This window comes from Cupressus sempervirens, chromosome 2 (genome assembly GCF_028749045.1).
Source record: "Cupressus sempervirens isolate cs-2001-9-10 chromosome 2, ASM2874904v1, whole genome shotgun sequence".
In the NCBI taxonomy this organism is placed as follows: domain Eukaryota; kingdom Viridiplantae; phylum Streptophyta; class Pinopsida; order Cupressales; family Cupressaceae; genus Cupressus; species Cupressus sempervirens.
Window position 1 is genome coordinate 603,509,482 of NC_143119.1, and position 23,480 is coordinate 603,532,961.

The 23,480-nt window shown below is 36.7% G+C and overlaps 1 protein-coding gene across 2 annotated transcripts in view; it reads right to left on the reverse strand.

Annotated features, from left to right (window-relative positions):
* LOC149574841 (diacylglycerol kinase 4-like) overlaps nucleotides 1–23,480 on the reverse strand; it is a 313,933-nt gene that overhangs the window by 165,344 nt on the left and 125,109 nt on the right. For both annotated transcript variants that reach the window (XR_016360102.1, XM_089814678.1), the window contains exon 7: nucleotides 7,377–7,459. Coding sequence is in view for 1 of the 2 variants with exons in the window: in XM_089814678.1 (XP_089670804.1) it covers nucleotides 7,377–7,459 (83 nt within the window). In the remaining variant the exon portion in view is untranslated. The remainder of the gene's footprint in view (nucleotides 1–7,376; nucleotides 7,460–23,480) is intronic.

A 23,480-nucleotide genomic window follows, 5' to 3' on the forward strand; every position in this document is an offset into this window, starting at 1 on the left:
TAAAGTTGTAAACAGTGAAACCAATAAACTAACACTAACTCAAAGGCTAGCTGAAAGCATACCAGTCCAACTCTAAGTCCTATTTTAACATATTCTATAAGAATAACCTCTACCATTGGGGCACAAAGACTTCCAGAAGTAGGGAATTCTAACTATTTTTCGTGAATGTGAGATGGTAATACAAGCTATAGTCAAAGCTCTTAGTCTATGTATTGCCACAACCACTCTCAATCAAAGGTTCAGCTCCAATTGCTTCTTAAGTCAATATGCTCTATTATTGAACACAAAATAATAACATGAATCAAAGACAATAGGCAAAAATTATCGTCAAAGCTTCTAATTTTCTCTCACAATTGCTTTTAGTCAAAACTTCAAATTCAATTGATTCTTTTATTCACTTTTATCCCAAATTCGTATTACACAATCAAAGTTATGCTTGCACAAGTTTGGAAGAGCTTTCTTGTATACAACAAAAGATGATTTTTACAATGAGGGGCCACTCCTTTCTATAGGCAAAGGAGTTGAGAAAAAAGTGGAGGAAAAAGTGGGAGCAACTCAACCTACTTTGACCTTGTCTAACTAATGAGAGAAATTATTGGATTACATGCAACTCGCATTACATGTAATTAAATCTTTTCATGCAATGCATCTTCTTCAATTACAAACATGAAATAAGAAGAAGAAAGATGGAAGAGAAATGAAACAATTCTAAGGATTGTTCTAAAGGGCCTTGTACTTGGCAATGCAATCCTTGATGATAACAGGATCGAGATTTTTTGTATTTTGTGTCACTGCATTCACCTTGATAATCATGGTGTTACGTCTTTTCATAACCTCTGACTCTCTTTGATGAATTGTCCGTTGTCATTTGAAAACTTGATGTGATCAAGTTTTTCCCGCTCAAGTTCTCGTGAATTCTCCTTTGTAGATTGGCACATTTTGGAATCTCTGATACTTTGAAAACCTTCTTGATGCTGTCCAGATGTAAACTCGTTATAACGTTCCATCAGCTCCTTAAACTTTTTTTTCTTTCTTATTTTCGAAACGAAGTGCATGGTGCATTCCCACATGAACTCAGGTTGAAGATCAAAAGAAATTACTTCTTAAGAATCTAAACATGCCTTCTTGACAGCAAAGCATTTGTATTTGGATGGAAAATGGTAGGTGAAGTGAGAATGGAAGGAGATGGATATGCTTTAAGACATGAAGGTGGAACGCATGGGAATACGTGTGAATGAAGACTCTTGACTTTTAAAAAGTGACTTGGGCTTTCAATATTTCATTGTACAGAAAGTGGATTACATGTATATGCAATATGTAATGAGAAACAGAAAGTGAGATGACATGCAAATGCGGATGGTGGATGAGCTTGCATGTACGTGCGTGTGAAGGATGAGATGAAATGCTTTATGACACGGAATGATGGAATTATACGTATTTTACTCATGAAGTGTAAGTGCATATGGAAAGAATGAATGCAATGTGCCTTGAGGCAAAGTGAGCTTTTATAGACATCTTTGAGGAAAGGTGAAGTCCAAGTATATGGGAAAACATTCACATGACATTTCTTAACCTTTTAAAAAGTGACTTTTAGTCAAAAACAGGTTCTAGAGATGTAATTACACGTAAGACTTTACATGTAATCATGTTGTGTGATTGGATATGGAAAGTGAGATGAGTGAAAATGGAAAAGGAAAATGGGATTACATGTACGTGCAAATGATGGATGAGATGAAAAAAACATGTAATCGCATTTTACGAATGAGATGTGAATTGTTGTGATATGGAAAGATGAAAATGGAATGAAACGATGCTCTTGCATGAAATGGAATGTGGAGTGAAATGAAACATACTCAAGTTCATGGGAAAGAACTTGCAACTTCTCCAAAAATGAAGAAAAACCAAAAGCAAACACACAAATCACAAAAAAAAACTTCAAAAGAACGTACCTTTGGCAAAAGACTCAAATATATCAACAAGCAAGTCACTTCAACATGTAAATTGGAATTTAGAGTTTGGGAAAAATCCAAAAACATTAAAATGAGCCCTTTCATCATATTTAAAGGAAAAATGCACTATTATGTTATATATTTGGACAAATGTGCAATAACAAGCAATAATATGCATGAAAATAGCAAGGTAAGCATGAATTGATGAGCAGGTTAGAAAATGTGCACTTACTTGGAGGTTATGAGCAAAAATAGCAAGATTTATAGACTTTGAAGAGCAACTCTCCTCCAAATCTGGATTCTGAAACAATAATTTGACTTTTTCCGTAATTGCATTCAACAAATATTAATGAGCAATGAAGGGCCGAATTTGACATGAAAATGCCAAATACATGGTCTCCAAAGACAATCGCATGCATTAAAACTCAAAAACTACCCCTCTTGATCCAAATGTATGGGCTGAAATGCCATTTTTTGAGTTGTTTTAACAAAAAACATGACTTTTTAATGGAAAAATCTGGGCCGTTTTTGCAAAAACGTGACCAAAAAATGCATGTTTTCGAGTCATTTTCTATTTGTGAATGCAAAAACAACTTCCCCATATGCTAATAAATGGATCCAAATGTCAAAACGACTTCTATTTAAGCCAAAACATGACTTTTAAAGGCCCAAATCTGGGTGTTTTTGTCCAAAACGTGGCTCAAAATGAGGCTAAAACAAAACATTTTTTGCATGAAAGAGGGTGCCAAATGCATGGGAATGCATGAGGATGGAAAAACGCCTCTTGAGGAAAAGATTTCAAGTCATTTCATGGAGAAATCTAGAAGAAACCACCAAAAATAGGTTCTTGGAGGCCAATGTTATTAAATTCTTCAAAAAAGGGTTTTGGAAGGGCAAATGCATAAACTTGAATGCAAAACGGACCTTTTTTGTGTGATTACATGTTTTAAACACATAACATAGACCCAAAAGCACCTTTTAAAGGCCATTACATGTTTTAAAAGCATGTAATGGGCTTTCCCAAGGCAAAAATGCACCTTTTGGTGCATATGCATGTTTTACAAACATGTTTTTTGCCCAAAAATGGGTTTGGGAAGTGCAAATACGTCTTTGGTGCAAAAACTCATCTTTTTGGTGTAAAGGCAAGTTTAAGTTACATGCATATGCAACTCAAGGCAAAAACTCACCTTTTTGGTGCATATGCATATAACACATGTAGCTCATCTTTTTGATGTCATTACACATTTTAAGTGAGTTTACATGCAATGGCATTAAAAATGTCCATTTCTAAGTGATTTTACAATTTAAGTTGAGTTTTGCATGCAATGGCACGAAAATGATCCACTTTTTAGTAATTTGTACATGTAATGACATGAAAAAGGTCCACTTCTAAGTGATTTTTACACATTTAAGTGATTCTAATAAGCACATGTCAATTTAATTTTGATAAAATATTACTTAACTGGGACATAAATTATATTTACATTATCATATTAACAATATAATGTGTAAATATAATTTAATAAGTAATATTTACTAGAGCATTTGATTTAAATGTCAAAAATTAAATGAGCTATATAGTTAATATAGTCACTTAAGTGAAAAATCAAAAAGCAACTCAACTTAAAAATATAACAAAAAGTGCACTATAGTTACTTTAAGTAAAAATTTAATTGATAAAGTAACTTTAAAACATAACATAAAGTGAATTTAAGTTATAATTTTCAAAAAGTGAATGTCAAATTAAAAATATAACATAATATTTTTAATTTGTGTTGTTGCATCAAAAAGGTTCACTTTTTGGGCACTAAAATGGCCATATCTTTTGATTGACAACTCCGATTATGCCCCAGGTTAGATCAAATCAAAGGGAAAATCGAAAGCAATGGTTTGAGAAAAACCAAAAGACCAAAAGCCAACAAACACACTCAAAAACAAGGTAAAGGACATTGAAGGCTTCAAAAATCAAGCATAGGCTCGACAAAGAGAAAAAAGAAAAAACACTTGACGAAAGCCATCAGTAAAGAGTCCATTATATCAATCGGTATTGATTGGTTGATCAATACTAGCCAGTTAAATAATAAACCAAACTCATAGAAATGCAGAACTAATTTGAAAAAGTTTTGTACTGTTACTTACATTTTGTGGTGACAAAATGCAAGACAACATTGGGGAGAATTTCTTCTTGTATGAACATGTCGAAGGGGGGAACCATTGACAAGAAAGGAATTGGGCAAGGGACACCATTTCACCTATAAGTTGACAGGTATGAATTCTAACCACCAAGAGTAAGTGGTAAATTGCTAGGCAAGCAAGAGTATACAGAGACTACCATGAGCTACTGATCAATACATGCACTAATAAAGATCACCAAGCATTTAATTAAAATATAATACCTTATGATTTTGAAGATCTCAAAGCTTCATGTAATATTACCATGCCTTAGTACAATAATATCATGTTATCTATGCATGCTTGCACACACGCGCGCACACACACATGTATGTATGTATGCATGAATTAGACATATGTATACATTCACTTTATATAAGGTGTATACGTTAATACATTGTTATAATAGTACACATACACAACTATAGGTAGGTGGCGTATGACATTATTTTACTAAGGTATTAAACATGAGTTAAAATTATTCCTTGGCAATACCTAATCTTTCATCTTGAGCGGCTATATTTCTACAATGTTTTCATCAGCCTTATATTATTTTGTTTGTGAGTAGCTGCATTAATATTGTTTTATTTGACACATTGAACCGATGGCCATGTATCTTTTAATTCTTGCCACCTTTGCAATCTTGCTCATAACTGAGCATGCAACCAAGAAGGCTAAATCTTTTGTGTGGTAGCTCATTGAGCATGTACAATATTTTCATCTTAGCAAAGTATACCACGGCAAACAAAGACACTACCTTCTCTCACTCTCTTTTCTGCTTCTCAATATTTTGTGACCTTGATACACCTTTCCATAGGCATTGCTTTAATCATAATTCCATATTACGGTGCATAGCCAATCATTGCAACTATAGCCTTTCAAAGTTGGGAAATCCGAGCATTTATCAAGTGTTGTTCATACCATGCAAGCCGACTGACAATCAAGTCATGTTCTCATCTCTGCTTTGATTGTGAATATGGGTTTCAAATGAATTGTCAGCCTTAGCAGAATCCATTGGAAAGATCATATAATGCTATTGTATCAAATATAAATGGATTCATGTTCACTCCTTATGTAAACATTGTATGAATGTACCAAACTGTAACATCTCTCATCCAAGAAAAATTTCTTACAAAATCATAACCAATGAGTGTGTAACTTATACAGGAGTATTTGAAATATACTACCTGCAATAAGAGATTTGCACCTTGTAAATCAAGATTTGTATCGTTTTAAATTTCAATACCATTGTGTAATAAGTCATGACTGAGCCAGAATGGTGGTTGTAATGGCTACAAAAATAAGTGCTTCAATATTTAAAAGAAACTATCTTTATATTGCCGACGCTAGAAGGGCAAATCATGATAGAGCCAAAATGGTGGATGTAATGGCTGCAAAAATATGTGCTTAGATATTTAAAAGATACTATAGCTATATTGCCAACACCAGAATGGAAAATGTATTGGTTGTGCATATGGATGCTTAAACATCTCGGATATATTTTTGTAATGCCAACGATAGAATGGCAGATGGATTGGCTATATACATATAATGCTTTTAAATTCAGAATTCCTTTATAATGCCAAGGCTAGTTGGGCAGATTTATTGACTGTGATTTCAATTTTCCACACATCCACCCGATGAATCATCCGGGAAGACCAGCATGGTTGAGATGAAGGGTGAGATAGAAATCATTGAACTATGGTTACTCATGCATGATAACAAGAAAGAATGATCAGTAACTAAAACAAGTAATGAGATTTAATTAAAAACCCATGTCAGCTGATGATAGTCCCTAGTGTAATCTTGTTGTCAAGTCGAGCGGTTTGTGATCGGGTACAAGTGCCCTTACAAATCCTTGGCCAAGGTAGGTTAGTGACATGCTTGCTAGTATGATTACTAGAGGTCAAGGTGCTAACAATTAGCAAAAAGGTGGATGGAAGGTATCCTAAGCTGATGCTCTAACACTAGGATGCTTAGTGGCTGCACACTTGTGCCCCAAGCTTGATTCCCAAGGTAGGGAGAGCCTTTCTCGATAGAGATTGTGTGAGGCTAACTAGAGGTCCACGGTTGGGAGGTTAAGCCCAATACCAATGCTTCTCCTCTCCTTCAGTAGCCAAGGCTTGTACAACTCAAAGTCAAAGTCTCTCTACAATCATCTAAAAGTTTGGTACTTTATATTTATGTTTTGCAATTCAATTAATTATTATAGTTAGATGATATGATTAGTTTCTCTTTACTTGGATTAAAGAAATTAATTCAATTACTTTTTTTACTTGTTTAAGTATAAATGGAAAGCAAAAAGATATTCATGCATAGGTACTTATAATTGTCTTTCATGTTATATTGAAAAGAAATGTTAATTTTTAGATGTTTTCAATTCATTAAATTTAGTATGAATATTTAGCTTGTTACAAAGGATTGTTGCAAATGTAATGGCACTACCTGTTGGGTATGTATTTTCCAAGGGCACTAATCTCTCTCTTTTTTATAATGTGGATGAGACATGGAGAGATATGTCCCTTAAAGGGACATGTCTATTGATTATTATTTTATTAATATAACAATTGAATATATAACTACATACATACATACATATATATTCAATTTATTCTCATGGGTTTATCCGAAGGAAGCTATCAAACATCAACAACTTTAAATAAACATAAAGAAGCCTTACTATCTTGTATAGGTGCTAAAGAATGCCACCAAGTTGAAGTAAAAAACAAATAATTTCAGTAGATATTCAAGGAGTGCATGTTGGTGAATAGTGTGGAGTGAGAGCGAGAGAAGTGGAAGAGATAAGTGATTCTTACATTTTTCCCCCCAAGGTTTTAAAAAGAATATGTATTCTTTGGTCTTTTTCTTGTAATTTGTATTTTTGTATAATTTATACACCTCAACAATCAAAGCAATGTATTTTACCGTTTGTTAATTTGTGCGTCAACTTGCATGTGAAATTTCGGTTCAGCTCTTATAACAATAATCAACAAACTAAATTATATTCTTAGATAACATCTACCCTAAAGTTAATCAAGAGTCATACACACATCTTTGTAAGCATCGCAATCAAAAAATGCAAAATTTTCACTCTAGAGGCAATGTCATAATATTAGGCCTTAGAGGAGGGACTGTACTTGTTAATCAAATTACTTTTTCAAAAGTCCAAAAACAAAAGAGAAAACAAATGCAAGCTTTATACAAGAAAAATATTTCTTGAATGGATAATTAAAAAGCCAAAAGCAACTTATGCACTTTATTTGAAATTGGTCCTCGAGCAAGATACGGCCTCTTGTTGCGTAAATGATGGAATCCATAAGCAACTTGAGCATCCATTCCTACAAATTTGATTCAAATCAAAACAATCCAAAATATCAATTTAACTTAAAATCCCATAAAAAGGTTCATGTTAGATTTTATAAACATTCTACATTCTAGTAAATAAATATAGTACAAAGTTGTTATTAAGGCCATTGTCTCAAAAAAACAAAATTAAGAACTAGAATGAAAAACAATAAAAAATTCAAAATATTAGTGATGACCATGTCAAGTTAGTTCTGGTTAACTAGTGAGTTGAAGAAGACCTAAAGAAAATTTGCAAAGTTGTTGATTCCAAATTCAAACTCAAACTGGTCTAGGATTTATTTGCATTTTTTTTACAAGCATTTTCTGAGCTTCATGCCTATTTGATTTCATAAATGCTTTGGAGCATGTTAGCTCAGCAGTGGTAGACACATTCCTAAGTGTAATAAGGATGTTATGGTCTCACTGCTCAAACAGGACACAAATTTTGGTATTAACTACCTTTTGAGATTCAATGCTTTATCTTAGCTGCAGTGATGACAGCCAAAGCACTCACCCTTTGAGCTGCATTGCACATAATTTTTGTATTTTGGTTGAGGACCCCAGGAATCATATCATATCTAATCTAGCAAAAGTATATTTGATTAGCCTACTTTTAAGACAGGCAACAGTAATTCTTGTCATAAATAAAATAGGGTATGATAAAATGTCATGGGGTTATGATCTACTTCATCTGACAGGGCAGCCACAGGTAATTCTTGTAAAGGAGGAGGTACTGGCATGAAAAACTGTAATGAGGTTTTATTTCAAGTGCATGTTCATGTTCACTGGGAATTTTTGCCCCAAAAAATTGCAAGTGGATAAATTCAGAAAAATAATCATAATTATGTTTTAGCAACTGAAATTTTAATGTTCTCTGTTTATAAAAAAAAATTTCAAATCTCTTTTTTAAAAAGTCTATTATAGGTTTTTATCATTTTTATTTACTTATGTTTCACTCATATTAATTTTTTGTATTGTGTAAGTTTAAAGCTAACATCTCTGGTTTTGCTGAATTGAAGTCATGACTAGGTCTTTTACAATTTTTTATGTCATCTTTGTGGCTCTTTTCTGAATGTTTGCTGGATCAATGAACAGAGTTATTAAGGTTATCTGTCTTGTTGAAGAACGAAATGTTAATGTTGGAGATATTTACTATGTTTGAACATCGACCTGATAAGGTAGGGAGTTCAAAATTTCAAGAATTTTCATGAAACAAATCACATCCCTACTAAGATGTGTCAAAATTCAACTCTAGAATTTCCACTTTTAGACACACACTCTATAAGGGGCATCTTATGTTGTGTTTGAAACTTAGAGAAAAATTGCCAAGTGCAAAGTTGTCAAGGGTTCACCTAACTAAATAGTTAAAATTAATTTTCAAAGTCAGTAAGGAGGTGTATTTGTGAGACTATGATTAACACCTCGAAGAAGTGAAGTCTAGGCTCCAGCTGTCAAGTATGCAAGGAAATAGAAATACACCCCTCACCAAAGACCAAAACAAATGAAAAAATAGTCAACAAAATTACATAAGAGCATTGAATTTCCACCTAACAGTGGGAGAAAAATCCTGCAAATCTCAAATTTACAAGGGCAAACTAGATAACAAGCATTCAAAGAAAGAAGATCTGCATCAAAAAGCATATACAGGAGCATGTCTAACTATGGAGTGAACATTTGAGGACATCAACATTCAAAAATTCTTATTGTAACATGCACATCTGATCATTAAGGATGCACCTAACAAAGCAAGTTCGAAAGGGCACAATACTAGGCTAGAGGTACACACCTGAAAGAAGAATTTCAAAATCACAAATCCAAACTCAAATTGCACATTGAAGTCTGCACCTTTGTGAAAGGTTTAATAAAGAAACTTGTAAACAGAGAATACATTTTGGAAGGTGAACCTGCACATAAGTGCAAGTCAGGAGTTCAAATCACACTTTAAGGTACAGGTATAAAGGAAAGAATGTATTCTACCAAGGTTGTTCGCACTTAGTTTAAAATCCAAGTTCATAGTGCATCAGTGTGTCTCGTGCACCATGGCAAGGGATCTTTTACCAATTCAAAACCCCATGAAAGATGTGCATATGATATTGACGTGTCTCACTTGATAAAGCAAATCCAAGCGATTAAATACTTTCAAAGGCCTTTTTGTTGCTGCACGCCCAATGCACAAAGGTGCACTTCTTGAAGAAAACTAGAAAAAGTGCAGAGGTGTGTATCTAAAGCAGAGATACACATCATCAAAGAATTTATTTTTATTTCAAATTTTAAAATTTTGTGGCTCATATATAGGCACATACTTGGGCAGCTGACACACACATTAACATAGAAAAACTAGCAGTTGTAAAATGTTCAAAAATAAAGCACATTGGGAACACACTTGTATACGACACATAGTGTTTTGATGTTGAATGCTGAAGGTGGAATATAGGTGCACATGACAAAAGATGGCCTACCAGCTATCAATCAAAAGCTTCCTTTTATTTATATAAACAGGTGTTATCACTGTAGATAGTAGGTGTTATCACTTCAAAAGGCATTAACCTTTGAAAGCCAACTAAGACCCTTGAGTACAGCACCTAAAGAAAGAGAAGGCTTTTATCAGCAGATAAATTGATGGTTCACCTCTATTTGGAGGTGGTAGATCCTGTTTTAGAAGAAAAATGTGTGCTTAATAAAACTCTTTCTTTATCTTTTCGGCATCACAAATGTTACAGCAGGATTCACAAGTACAAAAGAAATTTAAAGGAGAAATTTTTTACCAGCGTGCTGCAACAATTTCCAACAATATTCAACAAATTTCATTTTCTCAAAAACATACAGCTTTATATATTTAACAAGGCTTAAAATTTGAAATTTGTTATTGTCAAACAAAGGGAAGTGGTGGCGTTTTGTGATAGCTGTTCTGTTGTGCTAAATTATACACATTGTTCAAAATGTTCAAGGTGTGATAAACCATGTAACTTACCACATAAAAAATTCAAATTTTTGTAATGATTGTCAGTATGAAGAAGAAATAAAATAATATCATTGTAAAAATTTAATCATTGTAATTATAATCTAACTATATTAAAATAATAATGAGTAATTAATTAATGATCATTGTAATCGTATATATAAATTAATGATCATGCTAAATATATATTTTAAACATATATTATGAAACGAATATATGCAACGATGAACCGGCAGCATTAATTCGATAATTACCCTGCAAACTTAATCGCCGTATGTTATGAGACGGCGCCTGAACATATACATCCTCTCACAACTTATAAATAATAGGAAACCAGCATGGAAAGCGGATAGGAAGCAGTTGGGCATCGTCAGACCTTGTATGAAGACGTAAAACGTCGAACACTACCTTAGACAAGTGCGTCAATATTGACGATGGAAGTTGGATAGCTGTACAGGAAATGAAGGAAGGTTGAGTTCCGGATTCATTTTCCCTGACATTGGGCTCTACAAACCGCGTATAACGGGCATCTGCAAGGAAGACAATAACCGCATATACTCTATCCAAACAAGCATATCTATAGTAAGTTGTAGCAGGCATTTCCGCCAGGGAACAAGTATTTCACTAGCAAGGTACCGAAGTAAGGCAGTCCTTGAATGTCGATTTCTTTAGAGAGAAACCTTGATTCTACATTCTAATTGAGTTATGAAGAAATTGAACAAAGCTTATGAACTATCTGGTTTCTTTGGAGAGAAACTCAGAATGCAATAAACAGTAAAATGATTAAAGTATTGGATAAGAGTTTAGTTTCTTAAGACAGAAACTACCAATTTCTTTAGAGAGAAACTGCAGGAGACTATATATTGTAAGAATAATCATATGCATATGACAGAGGGCCTTGGTAAAGGAGGGATCTTTACCACGTGATTAATCAGAGATCTCAAGAGGCCTTAGTTAGTTACTCCTTTATGACAATTACTTAATCGGAAAAACAATTACCATAGAGGGTTGACTGATTCGAAGGGAGTCTCTTTCAAATGATTAGTAATGGGTTTTATGGGGTTGTCTTTATACTGTAATTTTATGTTTTAATTTGAGTTTCATACATTTATTTTACTAATGCTGACAATGTGATGCAGGGTTCAGCAAGGGTTCATTACACAAGGCAGAGTCACTTTTTAAACAATGTTGTGAAGATCATTACAATACTTTAGATTCTGTTATTATTTTAGTATCTTTTGTTATTTTTAGCTAGCTTTGTAGAATCTTCTATAAATGAAAGATCCTGAGCCAGAATTCTAAGCCAAAACTGATTTGTACCTCTACATTTCATGGACTTTGACTGCCGTTCCAAGGATAGTCTATTTTACTCATTGATTTTTGCAATTTTTTGTTATGTTTTATGATTTTGTTTTTCTGATTTGTTTGAGAGTTTTTTTAATATTTGAAAATCATGCTTGGAAAGAAACAAAGAAAATACTTAAAATACCTAAGAGTATCAAGAGAATATTGGAACAATGCTTATATGCCCTCTCTACGGCTAACAAAGGGTGAGAAAGATGTCCAGAGATGGTACAAACAAACTAAAATAGCCAGCAACTGAAAGGAACATGCCAAACATTAATGAACACTAATAAAGGAAATACAATAAAATTACCACAGAAGATCAGAAGTAGACAAAAAGGAAGACAAACAAGAAAATAATACACAAGGAAACTGAGAAAACCATCAGCCTAAATGACACATATAGTGTTAGGCTGAATGACACATACACTGTCAGCCTAAACGGCACAAATAACCAACATCCAACAAACATCTCATTACTGCCCAGAAGGGGTATAAAACCATAAGAACAATTTTGAAACCTAAATCTGATACAATCAAACATAAATTACATCGCCAACAATGAAGGAAGACTTATGCATCTCTAAGATAACTATGTAATTTATTAGTCAATTCATTTAAATAATATCCATGCTCAAACCCATTATAAATCTAAGCTAGAAGGACTAAGTAGGGATACAATATGGGAAAGCCCTATATAAATACCGCCAAAAGGTTATTGTTGACCATTTTTGCCCCCACCTACCCCACCTATTTTTCTTGACATTGTCAATCTCAAGAAAAGCAGGGTGGTAGCCATGTCTACGTCCATTATATTATTCATTTCTTTGCCATGCAAGCTGATAGGGGTACAAAAATCTCTGTCTTTTCTCTTTTATCCCTAAGACTTGAATCTTTTATGTTCGCATGTTATAAGCTTATGCAAATTCAAGTTGTGATCTTGCGATCACATCCTTGTTCGCATGATCGCAAGCAATCATGAATTAACTAAAAAAGGGTGTGCGAGGGTGCAACACAGTGAAATTAACCATCAACGCAGCTTCGCAACTGTTAGCGCCAACCTTCAATTTCAAGTTGCAAAACTGCGTAGGTAGTTCAACGCATGATCGCAAGTCAAGTTGGCCATTAGATCTTCCAAGATCAACAACATGCGTATACGCGCTTTTCGAAGTTGTTGAAGCTTTAATCAAACCGCGGAAGCGACAGGTTGCCGCATGGACTTGTGGGACCAGATCCAGTATGTGGACCAGGCACATGAAGGATTCCATTTCGCATCATCACAAGGGTCAACTTCGAAGGAGTTGTTCATTGAATGAAAGCGGATCAATTGAATCGATGTGATTCCATCGAAATGAGCTTCAAAGTTAAGTTGTGAAGTTGCGAAGTCAGACAACTGCAGTCAAACTCAATGCTTTCGCATCGTTGCACATGGTTAAAGGTTACCTAGACTTAAGGCCGCAAGGTTGTGAAACACTTTGTTCACACCGCCGCACTCAGTTAAGGATAGACCATGGTTTAGGCTACAAAGCAGCGGATACTTTGAGCGCATGTTCGCAAGGTTAACATCAAGGTTAATGATTTAAGGGGCGATGGTTAGATGACAATTAGTTTGGTGGCTTCGCATGGTCACAACGATTAGTGGAGAGGATCAGCACGCAGTCACGACCGTGAGAAAGGTATGCTAGCAATTAAGTTCTCAATGATCATAGGGTCACAAACATTTGATGCCAACCTCAGTTTCAAGTTGCGAAAGGGCAACATGGTCAGAAATAAAGGCTTCACAGTTTCGCAAGTAAAATAAATGTTAAAGCCCTAACCGCGGCGATGGTGCGAATGGTCAATTTCACATTGAGCGCAAAGTCGCAATAGTTAAGGGCATAAAATGAAAATAGGATGTAATGTAGAGATAAGCATGAAATGAAGACATCACGATTTCACAAGGTTAAACAATTAAAAGAAATATCAGTTACAAAGTTGCCAGCAAGTGCAGTCAACATGTCAACATAACAGATAGAAATCTGGATAAGATGGCGCAATACTTCAAGGATATTGGGCCACGTGGCAAGATTTGATGATTGAATGCAATTGACTCAATGATATATCTGACCTAGCGTGTCGAGAACACAATCAAAAGCGGCTCATTGATGGCAATCAAATCTGTTTGATCACCTGCAACCACTTTTTACTGTCTTCAGGCTTGTTAAACATAGTTTGCTTCATTCCATCACCTTGGTTATCGATCTACCCAATCAGAGCAGTAATGGCCACCGCTTTTGTCTCTTCAGAGCTCAATTTGCACACAAAGATTAGATCTTCTATATGGAAATGTGCATCTGATCAAATTTTCTCTAATTCTCAATTATTGCTCTTTTGCAACACGACTCCACCTGATTGGAGTTTGAATTCAATGTAATATTAGAGATATGCCTGAACTCTATAAAAGGCAGTTGCAAATATGTTTTGAGAGTTTTCCCCTATTCTATCATGTCTACTTGCAATAGCCTTGCACTCTGCAATTTTATTCCTTGCTTTCCATCAATGAAATAATTAACTTTTTACCTCATCTTGCCTTTCATGATTTGTGCATGTATTTTGCTTTCTCTTGAATGTTTCTTTCTAGTTTCTAAGGTTTATACGTTGTGTTCAAAACTGTAGATGACTATTTTATTGTGAAGATGTCTTTCCATTCAGCATTTGATCGATTCCAGACCTGCATGTGACTCTTTGAGAGTGGAATAGAGTCAGGATCCATGTATTTGGATTTTTCATTGATGTGTTGTGCATCCCTAAGAAAATTTGTAACCATCTCAATTAGGTGCATCAACCCCCTTTATATTAGGTTAGGCAATTTGCTTTCCTGCATCTCCTTCTCCCTTTTTCTCTATAAAAACCCAAACGAGCTTTTAACTGAAATGCTGATCCACAATTGGTATTCTTGTATTTTTTTGAATGTTTTATGTTTTCTTTTATTTTTTGTAAATTCTTGGAATACATGTTTTTCGTATTTTTCCGGTTAAGTAAAATTCTTTGAAGAATTGTTTGAAAATTAAATACAGTTTCTCACCACCATGAAATAAAATATATAAATTTGATTTGCTCAATGGTAAAGTAATGAGAAATAAGAACCTGAATTTCAACCCACTATGCATAATGTATTGGCTCCACCAACCTTCAACCGGCAAATGCTGACAACAACAGTGTTGAAGCGCAAATGCCTCAAGGGAAAATATACGGCAGGTCTCTAGAATTGAAGATCGTCAAAGATGAATAATGTCTTCCGCAAATAGCAATTTATCACCTCTGAACATTGAAGTGGATCCTCCCAGATGGATATTGCAGGATAATAGAAAACACAAACCAATATACAAGTGACGGCTTGCCAAAGAACATCAGCCACTAGCTTCCCAATGTGCACAATTTTGTATGTTGGCGTTTGCAAGCTTAGCCGCCACTACCCCTCTAGTCTAGTATTACTTAATCAGTTCAAATATTCACCTAAATTCGAATAATTTCAAAAACGTAGCCTTCCAGTTGTAATTGATCTCCAATTCGACTCACAAGAGATGGATAATGAAGTCACCACAATTTTCCTCTACAAATAATTAATGGTAGCCAATCTCAATCTCCTAGACACAGTAAGACAGTAGGAGATTTACCAATCGTTATACCTCAACAACAATTGCAGCAATACACAATACTTAGAATTTCTCAAGCCCTTGGCAAGATAATTCAAGAAGAAATATATATTTTCAAGATGATTCCTTCACAACAAAAAAAGCTGCATTTATAACACAAATTGAGCCATCTAGCTTCACTCTCACACCTCCTGCTTAAAAAGCAACTTTATAGTTTAAAGTTATGTTACATTATAATATAAAGTAGTTATGCTTAATAAAAGTGAATTAAATCATTAGCCAACAAACTCACCGATAAAGACTTGAATAAAGAAATTCCAAAGAGGCCAAATATCCAGAATTGGAGGACCATCCTGCTTACATTGCTCAATCCAAAAATAGCAACTGACTAAGAGTGACTTACTAAAAATAGTAAGTCCAAAAGTAGCAATCTCAAGACAAAGACCCCCAAAACTGGACATCAGCTCACAAGGGTCGCGATAATGAGTTGACAAGCCCACACTTCGAAGACCTACTAAATCGGGGACATTACAGTCCTCCCTCCCCAAGATTGGTTGTCCTCAAGCAATTGAAGTCTGGAATGTTGTAGAATATCTTCAAGCTCCCAAATAGCGTCCTCATCTAGAAGATTCTGCCATTTAACCAAAAACTCACGAATAGTTCTCTATCGCAATTGCCTTTCCCTAGTATCAAGTATTGCTTCTGGAATCAACTCCAATCTCCCTTTGTCATCCAATGGAGGCAAAACAGGAGATGGTCGCACATGATGACTAAAAGCCCCTTTGAGGCATGAAACATGGAACACATTATGAACTTTGCTATCATCAGGCAACTGCAACTCATATGCCACCTCACCAACCTGCCACACAATCTAAAAGGTTTCATAATAGCGTGGTTTAAGTTTCTCACCTCCGCTCTTCTTGATCAAAGACTGTCGATATGGTTGCAACATCAAGTAGACCATATCCCCTACCTAAAAAGTTTGAGCTGTTCTCTTCTTATCAGCAAACTACTTTTGTTGATTCTATGCTCTCTGTATAATATCTTTCGAGGTCCTCACTACATCCTAGCTGTCCTGTAGCAACTCCCCGATGCTTGGTACTCTGCTATCACCACATAAAAAGTCTACAAAACTAAGTGGATCATATCCATACAAAGCTCTAAAAGCTAGATCATAGCCATTAGTCTATGGATGGTAGCTGGTGCTAGGAATCAACTCAGTCCCACACAATCTAAAAATCTCCTGCCAAAAATAACTCATAAATCTACTATCACGATCACTCGCAATGGTTTTAGGTAAATCATGTAACCTGAAGATCTCTCTGGAAAACAATTCAGCCAACTACACAGCTGAAGAAGTAGTAGTAATAGGGAAGAAATGAGCATACTTCGTGAGCCTATCTACCACCACACATATACAATCTCGCCCTTGGGTTTTGGGTAAACCCACTATGAAGTCCACAAAAATTCCCTCCCACTTCCTCTCAGGGATAGGAAGTGGCTGTAATAAACCAACAGAATATGTGTGTTCCTGTTTGTTCTGCTGACAAACCGAACACTCTCGAACATAGTGATGAACATCATCCTTCAATCCTTTCCATGTAAATCTCTCCCGCACCTGTCTATAACTCTTGAAAAACCTTGGATGACCAGCCATAGGAGAATCTTGGAATGCCTATAAAATAATCTGACGCACAGCTGACTTTGGAATCAAATAGATCCTCCCCTTGTCGATAATCAAATCCACTGAAAGCGAATATTTGTCATCCTGAATACTATCATCCACAATACCTGTCGCCCACTAGTCCCTGGCGTATTCAACTATAATTAAATGCCTCCAATCCTCTGAAATGTCAAAAACTACACAAAGGTGAGGTCTCCACGAAAGAGCATCCGCAACTACATTTTGAGTCCCCTTGATATAAGAGATATCAAAATCATAAGACTATAGCTTGCTGACCCATTTCTGCTACCTTTCATTCAAATCCCTCTATCCCAAGAAATGTCTCAAGCTATGAGGATCAATCTTAATGCAAAACTTGCTGCCCACCGAATACTACCTGAATTTAGCCAAAGCATGCATGATGGCTAACATTTCCTTATCATAAACACTGAATGTTCTCTTAGGACCCCACAGTTTCCTGCTCTCAAAAACTATGGGATGTTGATCTTGGGATAAGACGACACCAATAACCTCTTCGGAAGCGTCACAATGCAAATCAAAGGGCTTAGAAAAATCAAGTAAAGCCAATACTGGACATGAAGTCATAATAATCTTAAACTTCTCAAAACATTCCTATGCCTGAGCTAACCACTGGAAAGCACCTTTATAGGTCAAATTTGTAAGGGGAGCGGTGTGTCATGAGAAGCTGGCCACAAACCTCCGGTAAAAAGCACAAAGTCCAATAAACCCTCTCAACTGTGTCAAGGTCTCAGGTGTGGGCCATTCTACAATAGCACAGATCTTATCTAGGTCCATGCGAACTCCATCAGTACTAATGATATGCCCCAAGTAAAGCAACTCTGTCATACCAAGAGCACATTTGGACTCCTTGGCATACAAGGAAGCCCTATCTAGAATACACAAAACTATATCCAAATGCACAACATGATCATCCCAAGTCTTACTATAAATCAGAATGTCGTCAAAGAAGACTAGCACAAACCTACGAAGCAAATTGTGGAACACCCTGTTCATGGTACACTAAAAGGTGGCAGGAGCATTAGTAAGGCCGAAAGGCATGACTAAGAACTCAAAATGCCTAGAGTGACATCTAAATGTTGTCTTCCCTATATCCTATTCTCTAACCGGAATCTAATGATATACTTTGCCACATGCAATTCATCAATGAGCTCATCAATCCGTAGAATGGGATACCGATTTTTAATAGTCCTCTTATTCAACATCTAATAATCAATACACATCCGAAGGGTGCCATCCTTCTTCTTCACCAGAATAACTGAAGAAGCGTATGGGGACTTACTTGGCCTAATATGCCCCTGATCAAGTAGCTCATGTATGGTTTTCTCAATCTCATCTTTGAGCCTTTTTGGATGGCGATAAGGAGTAATCATAGTAGGCTTAATGCCCTCCTCCAACTCAATAATATGCTCAATCCCTTGATTTGGTGGCCCACCAGGGGTTAAATCATTAAACACTTTAGAGTGTTTAATCCTTAATTGTTGGATATCTGGAAGATATTCTGCTTCCTCAATATTCTTTTGAGTGGCATAATCCTGCACTCCACTACCCAATCAATAATATCCTCATGACGAACCAAGTGCTGCATATGCCTAAGTGAAATCTGCTTCAGCTCATCATTACGGATTGCTTTAAGAACTTCGGGCTGCCCGTCTTTAATGAATCTCATCTCCATCTTCTTTCCATGTCCCCTAATTTCTTATAGTAGAATTTAATAAATAAATTGATAAAATAATATAAGTAATAAATTAAAATAATAGGAAAAAAGATAAGGTATAAAATATTATTATATAAGTCATTATATATTATATTATTATAATAATAAAATATATTACACCAATAAGAACATCAAATATATGATTATTTCTAAGTTATTATTATAAAGAAAACATGTTATTAAATAATATTATTAATAAATAAACATAATATTAATTAATAATCAAGGTATTTACATGTTATATAGTATAGTTATATTAATTAATAATTTGTGACTTAAAGAACAGTCACGACTGTTCAGGAAAGTTATATAAAACATTAGTGGGAACACGGAGAGAATTATATGGACGGAGGAGGAGATATGGTATGTACATAGAATAAATTATCAGACATCGAATTAGATGGGAAGTGTTATTTGCGGGGAAGAGAAGAACGGACAGAGAGAGGGCAAGGGCATACAAATGTATACAACATAGTGGACAAAAGACAAATGTAGTTTATGTCGTCGGTAGAAACTGTAGCCGACAGGGTGTTGTCATCGGTAAAGATTTTGTAGCCGATGGGCCAACGGGTTCATGTTATCGGTAAAGATTTTGGCCGACAGGTAGATTAGGATCGTTTTGTAGCCGATGGACTCCTTCAGGAAGGTTCGGCGGAAAGTATTTATACTTCGTCTGAGTACATTGTAAATCATCTTATCTTATCTTATGAAGCATAACGTAATGTTCTGGCATATGCGAATAATCTAAGGAGTTCTGTTGTTCGTGTTCATTATCTGTGTGCATTTCCTAATTAACCTATGCGGTAAACACTTGGTGCCATTGCCCTGTGGACCTAGAAGGTCGGAGGAATGAAGATTAATGCCAAATCAGCTTAACAAGGATCGAAATAAGGTCAAGGGCAAAGATGGAATCCGTACTGCACAAGAAAATTTAGTTTTGGCACAACAAGCTGAGCGCTGAGGGAGATTTCAGAAGATTGCCGACGGACATAGAAGCGCGAAGGAATTGTTAAGAGGAGACTGGACAGTGGGTGGAATTGGTGGAAGAAACACGGGAGGATTTTTTGAATTTGTGTTCGCTGAGGGAAGAGAATCCAGACGGAAGAGCATCGACTCGCACGGCTCGGAGTGCTGAGGGAGCACGAGCGTGGAGTGACCTCTTCGTCCGAGATACACTTCCGCAGGGGACAACTTCAAAAGATCCTTCTTCACCAACGTTCGCAGCTGTTGAGACCGCAGGAGAACAATCTGCCGATGTGGGAGAACAGTTCGCCAGTGCGGGAGTACAGTCTACCGATGTGGGATTGTAGACCGCCGGTGTGGGAGAACGGTTCACCAGTGTGGGAGAACAATCCGTCGGTGTGGGAGTGCAGACCACCAAGGTGGGAGCACAGACCGCCGGTGTGGGAGCCGATGTGGGACAACAATCCACCGGTGTGGGAGAACAGACCGCCAGTGTGGGAGTGCAGACCGCCGATGTGGGAGTGCAAACCGCTGGTGTGGGAGTGCAGACCGTGGGTGTGGGAGAACAGTCCACCGGTGTGGGAGAACAGTCTGCCGGTGTGGAAGTGCAGTCCACCGGTGTGGGAGTGCAAATCGCTGATGTGGGAGTGCAGACCGCTGGTGTGGGAGAACAGTCTGCGGTGTGGGATTGTAGATCGTCGGTGTGGGAGTGAACAGTGCCAATGTTGCAGGACCGAGCAACATCTGTTTAAAAAATCCAATTGTGATGGTGGGACTGGATGAAGCAATTTCCGACCACCCTACGAGGAGTGGCAATTGATTGGTTTACTAGTACAGATCCGCAGAAGCTAGACAATTGGAATAACATTAAAAAGGAGTTTCTGGCCAAATTTCAACTGTTGCGTGATGATAATGAAATTGTAGCAGAGATCTTCAATACTAAGCAGGCGAAGAACGAAACTGTCCGTGTCTACGCCAGGAAATTAAAAGATTTGATAAATAAAATGGAAAATAAGCCGGCAAAAGGACTTCAGAAAAGATGGTTCGTGGAAGGTCCACGCCCAAACTTGCGGAAGAAAATGAAAATTGTGCCACCGTCGTCATACACGGAAGCTTATAACAGAGCATTGAACCTCGAAACTAAGCAGAAGACAAAGAAGAAGAAGAAGACTAGCTCATCTGATTCTAATAACGACGAGACTTCGGGAGAAGATAGCAGCAACGATGAAGGCAGCAACAAGAAGGTTCGTGCCCTACAAAAGGACATGATCCGCATGATGAAGGAGTTTAAAAATATGCAAAAGGAGACAAAGGGCAGTGAGCTATGGTGCACAGAGTGTAAGACCAACGGTCATACTAAAGGATCCTGTCCAAAGAACCAATTATGCGATATTTGTCAGATCATGGGCCATTCAACAAAGGAATGTCCCTTTAACATGAAGACCAGAGGATATCCGCAAGTACTTCTTACACAGGAGGCATCCTCATCAGGCAGTAGCGGAAATACCAATAATGCTGGTGCTACGTTAGGAGGATATAGGAATAATAGCAAAGGGCAAAACAACAATAGCAATGCAAACAATAACAATAATAATGGCGGGAGGAGTCGAATTCAGTATGATGCGAACAAACGGCCGATCGTTCAATGCCGAGCATGCAATTTGTGGGGCCACTTCGCTCGAGATTGTACAATGGCGAACACACCGAAACTGTTATGCGAAGGGTGCGAACCCGGTGACCATGAAGATGTCAAGTGCCCAAAATCCAGAGTAAATTTGGTCACTATCGGGACAGCTGAAGAAGACGTGTTGGCGATTACACGGAGGCAAGCAAAAGCATACCCGGACCCGGCGAAAGAAAAGACAAAATTTGCGGAAGCACGGACAAAGATTGAAAAGGCATCGCAGGCAGAAACATCTCGGTTGAGGGACACCACCAGAACTTCGGCAAGGAATTTCGCGGAACAAAACATTGTACGGCAAATTTTGCAAACGAAGATAATTGTCAAGATAAATGATTTGCTTCCTACAATGCCCCAACTCCGATCTACCTTCACAAATATTGCGCCAGCTTTGAGGATACCCAGAGAACAAGGTAGAGGGAAAGAAATTGCTGCGGGCGGAGAAGACCAAATCTTGCTAGCCCTCACATCCGAACGGCATCCAGGAGTCATCGAGATGGGGATCCTCGGACATGTTCTCACAGACACAATAGTCGACGAAGGGTCCGGCGTAAACGTCTTACCGGAGGAGACCTGGAAAAAGTTGGGGCAGCCAACGTTGTGGCCCCCTACATTTTAGTTGCTCACAGCGAACCAGCATGGCATCAAACCTCTGGGCGTTCTCATGGCATAGCCGGTGACGATTGGCACACAACCGTTCTTGTTAGACTTTGTCATGATCCCATTGAATAGAAAAGGATATGACGCCATCCTTGGCCGCGTACGGCTTATTCAAGCCAGAGTCAAACATGATTAGACGACAAAACAGATAAGACAAAAATAGAAAATGCCAAAAGAAGTTAGCATACGATAATAACTAAAGCCAATTTCCTTATTTTCACAAAGATCACCGTTTCTAATAAGAAAAACTCAAACAAGGAAGCGATGTGTTTTGAAGGTGGTTCCATGTGAGGACAAAAACAGACAATCTGGGGCCATCCACAGTGGCAAGAGATTGGTCAAATAATATACGACAACTATATATTATTATCTAGAAGACAAGTATTAATAAGGAGACGTAAGTATAGAAGACAAGTCAGATACCGCATAAGCAAAAATCTATATATTACGGCACATACAACGATTGGAGTTTGAGTTCAAACCAAGCAAATAATAATTCACTGGCAAAAGCCACACGGTAATAAAAATAAATATATATATATAGTGCTGAGCCTAGTTTGAAGGCAGTAATAAAATTATTCAATGAACATTTGAGAGATGATCGATTCGAGCGATATATTTTTTGAACAGTTGTGAGTTTAAGTGGTTAAATTAAAGTGAATAAATATTAGAGAATCACCTCAGATATTAAAAGGAATTAAATAGGGTTGAGTGAGCAGATTGAATGAATAAAAGAAGGAAGAGTGCTACAAAACCAATATATATATATATATATATAATCGAATTAATTCTGAACTTGAGAAGGCAAGTGGAGGGGACATTACAGCCGGAATAATAATGTGAAAGGACACATCAAACTTATATCGAAACCTATTCTGTATATATCTACCGGTGCCATCTGTACGAGATTTGACAGCATATCTGTTCTTGTTCGCAAATAATGATGGAGAATTCACACCAATTGAGAATTACATGCCAGTATATTTCAAACTTTTATTAAACTAGCCAAAGATACACGTGGCTGAAGGATTGTTGTTGATTCAAGTTGAACATGGCAAAAATAATAAAATAAAATCTTCATACAAACGAGTCCACCTTGAAACAGTGGAAGGCAGGCTAGAGACGTAAGTACTGGACACGGGAGTTTCAATTCTGTAGATTCAAAAGTTTAGCGCTGGATATTTTCTTACAGACTTCATCTTCAAGAGCAGGTTAACAGTTGTAGCAAACAAAAGTGTCTGAAGATCATTTCTTACACTGCTGAATTGTAAGATTAAAAGATAATAAGCTACTTAAAGTGAGAACCAAGTTATTCAATACAGCGTTTAAAAATCTGGTTAGCAGTGTTCTGAT